The sequence below is a fragment of the Oncorhynchus masou genome, chromosome 13 (assembly GCF_036934945.1).
Source record: "Oncorhynchus masou masou isolate Uvic2021 chromosome 13, UVic_Omas_1.1, whole genome shotgun sequence".
Classification (NCBI taxonomy): Eukaryota; Metazoa; Chordata; class Actinopteri; order Salmoniformes; family Salmonidae; genus Oncorhynchus; species Oncorhynchus masou.
Window position 1 is genome coordinate 24,561,332 of NC_088224.1, and position 9,034 is coordinate 24,570,365.

General features: G+C 53.3%; 1 protein-coding gene across 1 annotated transcript; it reads left to right on the plus strand.

Moving 5' to 3' along the window:
• Positions 1 to 682: 682 nt before the first annotated feature.
• Positions 683 to 7,809, plus strand: ahdc1 (AT hook, DNA binding motif, containing 1). The gene is given in 5 exon segments (XM_064983305.1): positions 683 to 1,908; positions 2,050 to 3,788; positions 4,053 to 5,037; positions 5,040 to 5,975; positions 6,630 to 7,809. Coding segments are annotated over 4 exon segments (4,674 nt in total). The 5' UTR covers positions 683 to 888; the 3' UTR covers positions 5,970 to 5,975; positions 6,630 to 7,809.
• The last annotated feature ends 1,225 nt before the right edge of the window (positions 7,810 to 9,034 follow it).

Here is a 9,034-nt window from a genome sequence, read left to right on the forward strand (position 1 = left end):
ATGAAACTATCATACATCAAAGTTACTAGTCTGTTACATTAAAGTATTTGGTCCAAACTATAGGCTCTATTCAATCTGGATCGCTGAAGCGTTACAGATTGCTCGATAAAAATGTAAAAGGTCATTTTCGATTGAGCAGACATATGCTGCCGGTACTGTGAATGCAGTCTCCGCTAATGTGGGAACATTGCCTTTAAATTTCAGTCTCGCTGTAAAGCTAAACGTCTGAGATACGAATTGATTGGAGACCTAAATCTGTTTACAAAATGATCCCAATCCTATATGAATGAGAATGATTGACACCTAATCCCAACTTCTCCCTTTAACATTACGTTAATTCTCTGTTAGAATCTACTGTTCGGAGTGTGTTGATCTTATGTATCTCGCTCTCCTCAGGTCCCCAACCCTTCAGGATATAGGTCTGTGACTTCAGAGGAACACACATAAACACAGACAAACAGAGAGAGGGAGAGAGCTCCCTAACCTCTCCGAAGAGGATCACTGGGGCCCAACACTGACACTCTCACTTTGACATTATCATCGCTGTTGCCCTGGGTGGATGAGCCGCCTGTCTGGACGCCTGCGGTCTGGGGGAGGGGGAGGGTGGGGTGTGACGGCAGGGCCGTAGTGGAGGAGCAGGGGTGCGAGGGGTCGCGGGTGGCGTTTGAGGGGGAAAGGGCTGTAGGGGTACAGGAGGAGGTCACAGTGGAACCCAGCGCTGAGGCTGGAGCTCAGGAGACCCTTGAACTTTTACCCTCACCCCCCTCCCTGTCTAACGGTCTTCACCTGCACAGGAGGCCTGTCCTTGGAACACGCAGACGGAGGCAGACAGAGACACACACACTCAACGACGCTCCAACACACACACCTGGACAGATCTTCATAGGCATGCAGACACACAAGGACATCCAAATGCAGACACCCACAGAGACGTGCATGGACGCTCACACACACACAAGTGCTCACAGACAAATGGATGCTCACACACACTTGGACTCTGCTGGTCCAGAGCAGCCCAGAACTGATTCATCACCAGAGACACACACCAGATCACCTCAGCGACAGGTCCTCCTGCCTCTCAATCATTCAGCCTGCACCAATCAGCAAGCTGCTTTCTCTCCCTGCAGCCCCGCTCCTTCACACTCTGCAAACAGAGACATGCCCCCAGCCATTAGCCCTGCCCCTAATATTAGTTCAACACCTCTAGATCTCTCTAAACCCTCAAGAGCTACTGGTCCAAATCCTCCAGGCCTTTCTCCTATCGGTCCAGCCTGTCCAGACCTTTCTACTATTGGTCCAGCCCCTGTAGACCCCTCCCCTGTACCTGTCGAAGGTGAGAGAAAGTATGCACTTCGTAGCTCCGGTCGACCTCGATTCCCCTGCCAGCTACGTAAGTCTTCCCGCATCCGCCGATGCACTGAGGATGGAGAGAGGAGGGGAGGGAGGGAGAGCGAGAGGGAGGAGGAAGAGGAAGAGGAGAAAGAGAGGGTGAGTGTACATGTGAAGGTAGAGCGCCCCACAGTGGAGGAGTGTCTATCTGCAGCCTTCAAGCCTGCAGCCTCCAAGCCTGCAGCCTCACCTGCACCAGTACCTGTAGCACCACTCCCCTCAACACACCCCTCATCACGCCCCTCCTCTCACTCCGCCCCCCGGCCATCGCCCAAACCCCAACATAGAACTTCAACCAAACCCCAACCCAAATCTTCAACCAATGCCAAACCAAAATCCCAACCCAGACCATCGATGAAAGCCTCGCCCAAACCTTTGCCCAGATCAGCAACCAATCCCAGACCAGCAACCAATCCCTCGCCTCGTCCATTGACCAATACAGTGCCCCGGCCGGCAGTGAAGAAGGAGGAGCCTGGTGAACTAGATCCCCTCACCAAACGGAAACGCCGGTTTGTTGGTGTAAGCTCAAGTTCTATGATATTATTAATCACATAGCAGTCAAAAGAAACCAAAACCCATCTTGTCATGTTGATTTGACATCACTTGACAACTAGATTTCACCCAGGAAATAATATTTGTTTGTTTGTGTTTGTTCCCCAGGTGAGGCGTATCGTGGTGAAGGTAGCTCGTATCCCAGTCAACCTCAGCCGACGCCAGAAGAGCTACAAGATTTCCTCCATGGAGACAGTTGAGAAGGGCGGGGCAGGTTGTGATGGCAGGTTGGAGGGAGCCGAGGGGGGGACAGCGGTAGTCCGAGAGCCGACTGCGCTCCTCCGTATGAAGAACAACGGGAAGAGTGTGATGGTTATGTTCCCGCCTGGAGAACTTCCTGTAATCCTGAAACGTCGCCGTGGCCGACCTCCCAAACAGGTTGTACCTGGAACGCCGGATAAAACCACAGGTGGGAATGGCGAGCCCAAGAAACCTCGTCGGCGCCGGCGGGCCAAGCTCCCGTCTCCGCAACCGTCGTATGTGAACGACACCAACGACGTGAAGACGGAGTACGGAGACGTTCTGTCCAAACTGGCATTCCTCAACCGCCAACCGCCGGCCACTGGCCGCTGCTCCCCACCACGCTGCTGGACACCCAGCGAACCGGACAGCTTTCACACGCCGTCCGACAACCCTGGGATCTCCGCCCTGCTCCACCGACTCACAGGGTTCAGACGCAGGGGAGGCAGGGGGGGAGGTGTTGGAGGCAGGGGAGGAGGAGCAGGGGGAGGAGCAGGAGGAGCCGGCGGAGAGGGCTTCAAGAGCTCCTTCAGTGACTTTTTTGAGACGATCGGGAAGAAAAGGAAAGTGACCCCCGCTCTGTCAGAACCAGGGTTACTCAAGAAACGTGGGAAGGGTGGGGGAGGCAGGGGAGGAGGGGCTGCAGGGGGGGAGATGTGGGTTGGGGGTGAGGGGGGGAAGCCGGTTAAGAAACGACGCTCGCGCAAGAATGGGGTTCTAAAGGGGGAGGCAGGGGGGCAGCTGGAACAAGACTGGTTTAATGGGGGAGGTGTCTGGGGGGAGGAGGGAGGAGGCATGAGGGAGAGAGGGCCAGGAGGGTACCAGGTCTGTGGCTCCCCGAGGGGGGGCTTACTGTCCTGTGAGGGGGGGAGAGGGAGTGCGTACGGCAGCCCTGGCGGAAGCAGAGGCGGTGGAAGTGGAGAGGAGGCGCAGGGTTTGTTCGCCGGATATTTCCGCTCCCTGCTGGACTCTGACAACTCCTCAGACCTCCTGGACATCTCCTCCCCTCGCCCCGACCCCAGGAAACCTCCCACCCTGAGCTACGACTCTTCCAGCCCTGCCCGCGGACCAGGCCCTCGCTGGTCCCCAGCCTGCCCCAAACGCAGCCCCAAAGGAGAGCCAAGGGAGAACCCAACCCTACATCATCCCTCTTCCTCCTCCTCTTCCAGACCTACTTACAGTTATAACCTGTCCCAGAACTCCCCCACCTCCTCCTCGTTCCCCAAGTCCAACCCTCCCTCCCTCCCTCCGTCCCACTCCCCCAGCTCCCCCCATCCCTCCTCCTCCTCCTATGGTCACTACACGCCTGGCTATTCCTCCTCCACTCCTGCAGGGGGCAGCGCAGTGCCACAAAGACCCGCAGACTGCAGCTTCGCAGCCTATGGGGCAGCCGGGCTGAGTAAGGCCTCCACGGCCACCCCCGTGGGCCAGGGTCAGATGGGATATTCCAGTTTTTCCAAGCGGGGCTATGGGGGCTACCTTGGGCAGGTTGGACCATCTTCTCCAGGAAGAGGGGGGTATATGGCCATGGCCAAGAACAGCCCTTTCCCCTCCCCATCTTCCCCAGAGGGATACAGACACTACCCCTCCAACCAGTGTAACTACAGGTAAGTAGCTTCAGGTAGGTCTAAATTACCTGGAACCACAAAATTTGGATTAGAGAACTCTACTACAATCCTACCCTAACCTCTTATAAGTGTGTATTGTGTTTGAGATACATTACGCTACATTGCAGTTGGACTGCTCAGAACCCTGATCTACAAAATCACCTTAGGTTCCAAATAAGTACTTATGTCATCAAGGTTAGAGTTTCTGTGGTTTGCCTTGCTAAAACTGATCCTCTGCTGTGTGTGTGTGTGTGTGTGTTGCAGGCCGGGCTATGGTGGCTACCCAGGAGGCTGCAGTGACCCAGGCCCCAGTGAGCCCAAAGACATCCTGGACATCTCCAACTACACCCCCCAGAAGGCCAAGCGACAACCCTTCCTCGAGAGTCTATCAGAGTCCTCCTCTGACTCCTCCCACCTAGGCGTCACCGGGTCAGGAGGTGGGGTCAGTGGCGGAGGCTCGGGATCAGGCTCCGGAGGTGGGGCTTATAGGCAGGGTGGAGGGAGGGAGTCTCTTCCTATTGGTGGAGAGGGAGGTCAAGGACAGTCCAGCCTATCAAGTCTGGAGAAGCTGATGATGGACTGGCATGAGAGCGCCTCAGGCCCCTCCTACAACTGGAGCCAGAACGTTCTCTTCCAGGGGCAGGGGAAGCCCAGCCGGGGGCGCAGGAAACGGAATGCTGCCGAGCCCCAAACGGAGAAGGAGGGGGGTGGCGGACCAGGAGCGGGACCAGGGACCACCCCAGACTCTCCCAACAGCCCCCCAAGCCAGACCCAGCCCTCCACCCCAACCCAGGGTTCTGGTGGAAAACGCAGTGGAATGGGGGGACGGCAGGCCAGGGGGGTAAGAGGAGGCAGAGGAGGCGGGCTGTCCCCGTCCCCTGGAGAGCGCCCCCCAGGGGGGAAGAAGGGTAAGGCTACTGGGGGTGGGGTTGGAGGTGGAGGGAGTGCTGCTCAGGGGGGTTTGTTCCAGGAAGGCCTTGACTACTACAGTGGAGACAGCAGCAGCCTCTCCCCCCTCCCTAACCCCACCTCACATCTCGGCTACCCCACCGAGCCCTGTGAGTACCCCTCCCCGTGCCCTTACTCCGCCCATCCCTCCACCCCGTCCTCAGAGGAGCACTACCCAGCCCTCTTCCCTGGCGAGGCTTCATCCTCCTCTCTCTCCCCTGGAATGACTTCCACATCCTCCTCCTATCCTCCCAAACTATCCCCCGCCCCCCAGCCCTACCACCCCCCTCTCACCCCTGCTCCTCCCCCGCCTCCTTCTCCCCCTCCTGCTCACCATCGCCACGGTTACTGCCACACTGTGGAACAGCGCTGAGCCCCCCCCATCGTAACCTGGCAACCGTTTCCAAGGACCACTTCCCCTCCCAGTATGATTCTCCCAGTTACTGTAGCTCCCCCTATTGGTACGGAGGGGCATCGCTCAGCAGCCCCCACGCTAACACACACACCTCTACACACACACATGCTAATGCACACAGCAACACACATGTACACGCTAATGTTAACCCTCACGCTAGCCCTAACAATCACCCTAACACTCACACTACCGCACACATCAACACACACACACACCCTAACAGCAACCCTCATGCAAACATGAGTCCACACGCACCTCAGACAAGCTTGAGCCCACACACACACCCTAACCCCAACACCAACCCGCACACACACACCAACCCCCACATCAATACACACCCGCACATCAACACACACCTTAATTCAAACCAGAACCAACATCCACATCCACATCCACATCCACACCCCCACCCGAACACTTACCCCAACCCCCATCCCAACACCACACAACACTCCCACCCTAACCTCTCCCCACACACTCACCCCCACCCTAACCTCTCCCCCCACTCCCACACTCACCCCCTGCTTTATGAGGAGCGCCCCCCTCACAGCGCCATGCCCACGCAACCTCACAAACGGGACCTGCCTCCCCACCTCAACTCAGGGCTGCGACCAGCCCCCCTGCAGCTCTCCCCGTACCCCTCCCCCCACCCCAAGCCTCCCCTGGTGTCCTCGCCACATTCTGAGGACATGGGTTACCCCCCGTACCCCGGGATGCACCCCCGCTACCACCCACAGCCCCCGCCTCGAGGAGGAGGGGTGCTCTGTCAGCTACTAGACCCCCCCAGCGATGACAGCTTCAGTGTCACCAGCTTGTAGCTGCAGGTAATGCACAAGAGGATCTACTCTCTCTCTACTGAAGGGTTAGACACAAGAGAACCTACTCCCTCTCTCTACTAAAGGGTTAGACACAAGAGGACCCACTCTCTCTCTCTCTCTCTCTCTCCACTGAAGGGTTAGACACAAGAGGATCTACTCTCTTTCTACTGAAGGGTTAGACACAAGAGAACCTACTCCCTCTCTCTACTAAAGGGTTAGACACAAGAGGACCCACTCTCTCTCTCTCTCTCTCTCCACTGAAGGGTTAGACACAAGAGGATCTACTCTCTTTCTACTGAAGGGTTAGACACAAGAGGACCTACTCCCTCTCTGTACTAAAGGGTTAGACACAAGAGGACCTACACTCTCTCTACTAAAGGGTTAGACACAAGAGGACCTACTCTCTCTCTACTAAAGGGTTAGACACAAGAGGACCTACTCTCTCTCTACTAAAGGGTTAGACACAAGAGGACCTACTCTCTCTCTACTAAAGGGTTAGACACAAGAGGACCCACTCTCTCTCTCTACTAAAGGGTTAGACACAACACCTAAAGACATTTATTAACATTGGTTTCATCCATTTAGCTATGTAAAGGTTTTACTGTCTTAACAATCACATCATAATTACGGTTTCTCTCTCCCTCTCTCTTTCTCTTTCAGGCGCATTAAATCTAAACTTTTTTCAGATTTGTAAACTTTTTTTAAGGAGAGACTTTCAGAGACAAGATGATGGATCAGAATTTATCTCCACAACTCTGGACAGTAGATCTTCAGTTCTCCAGCTATGACAATCAAAAGCCAACTGCAACACACACACAAAGGCGCACACAGACACAACTGGAAAGAGGGAGTGGCCTAGAGGAGCTGTGGGAGGAGTGACAGACGCTGAGGAACAGAGAGGCGGGGCCTAATGTAAAAATTCCGCCCCCAACGCTAAACACACTAATCCCCTATCCCCGAAACCATACACCCTTCGCTCTGTGTGTGCTCTGAGAGACGTGGACTACAGCATCAGCTCTTGAATTACCAGCATCTGTACATAGACTCCAACTCCAGCCACAGACCCATAACCTCACCACAACATTGAAACAGTTAAGACAACGTTACTAATGTTCCATCAGTGTTTTCTAACGTTCAGGCTTTTAGCCAGGACCACAGACCCACAACCACACCCAGGGGTGGACTGGCCATCTGGCATTTTGGGCAAATTCCAGATGGGCTGGTCCATTTTAAGCTCAGTGGGCCTATCTAACTTTTTTCACGCAAAAAGATCACTATTTGGCTAATAATGGGTGCCTCAAGGGAAAAAAGGGGCCCGTGTGTGGGCCTTGAGGAAAGAAATGGGGACTATGTGTTAGAAATGCCAGGGCCAATTTCTGGTCCAAGTCCATCCCTGACCACAGCTGTGCTACAACAGCTCTACACGACGTTCCATCATCGCTTCTCTATTGTTCTGCCATGGTCTCTGCTCTGATGGAAGGACTCCAGCATGGAGACTCTACATCCTGTGCTTCACTGTTTTTACTAGGAGGGAAAGAGACCCGACACACACTCTGACCCCAAAGAGACTGACGTGTGTTTATTTGTGTGTGTGTAACCACGCGGATGGACTTCTGTATGTATGTATGTGTGTGTTTGGGGTCTAAAGGGGTAGAGCTCTACATCTGAAATGGTGGATGGATGAACAGGGCTTCTCTTCCTTCTTTTACTCTTCTCCTTTTTTCCGTGGTCTTGTGTTGTTTGGTGGTTTTTTGTGATGAACAGTTGTATATGTCTGTTAATGTCATGATGTATCTACAGTGCCAATATTTAAATACACTCTGATCTGGCCATTGGTAAACTGCCTGGACTCCTAATGCTTTATAGGGTGGGGGAGGGGTGTGTGTGTGTGTGTGTGAGCCCCTTGGTGTTCAGCGCTGCTCAGGCAGTGCAGGGAGTGAGTTTAGACAGGGACACGGCTGGGAAGGAAGGAGGCGGCGAGAGAGGAAGGGAGAGCGAGGAGGAGGGAAAGAAAGGGAGTTAAGAGAGTGGCACAGAGAGAGGAAGGGACAAGGGGAAATAGAAAGATGACAGGAAAACAGAAATTTGTTGGGATTGAGACTGGGGTGAACGATGAGAAAGACTGGCTACATTGTTCATGAGTCCATAATCGGTCTAAAATTAATCCTGAGAGGGCCTTTAAACCCTGAGGGGCAGTCACGCTTCCCCACCCACTGGATAGTCTGCCAATGTGTGTGTGTGTATGGTGTGGTGTGTGTGTGTGTGTGCATTGTGTGTGTGCTTGTGTGTGTGCTTGTGTGTTTGTTTTTGTGATGGGCTTTACTGTATTTGTATATTTGACCGTGTTTACATATGAAGCAGTTTGTCAACAGGCTGACTGGACAGAGTGTTTGATGTTCCTCATCTGGTGATTGGACGGAAGTGAAGGGAGGGGGGGGGGGTAGTCTATGGGACAACTAGGAGAGGGAGAGAGAGGGCGGGTGAGAAAGGAAGGAAGCAAGAGAGGGAAAGAGAGTGGATGGGAGAGGGCAGGAAGAGGGGGGGTCACTGTTCAGTGTTAGGAAAAATTCCACAGTAAAGTAATTACACTGAGCCCCCGATTTTTCACTTTAAAATGTATATTCCAAACAAAATCCATTGAAGTAGATCAGAACATATGACTCTATGCACAATGGCTACTTTGAACTATTTATACAGTAATAAAAAAAAGTATGCAAAAGCTGTGTAGATGCAACGTTTGTATCTTCCTGTAAATGTGTTTTTGTAAAATCCTCAGTGGAAATTGTTTAAAGTAGTCTTTATGCATAGAGTTGTATGGTTTTTAAAACTTTGAAATCAATGGGTTTTGTTTGGTATACATTTGTAAGTGAGGCTCAGTGTAATTCCGTTACCATGGCCCTGCTACTTTTCTATTCCGTAATTCCCATGAGACTTCACTTAGCTTGTTGATGAGAACTCCCAATGGGCTAATAAAGGTCATATTTGGAGCTTGGTCTGTTTTTCTGTGAGAAACGGACTTCTAAAAATACCGTAATAGGCTAGATATCAACCAATCGGCCACTGAC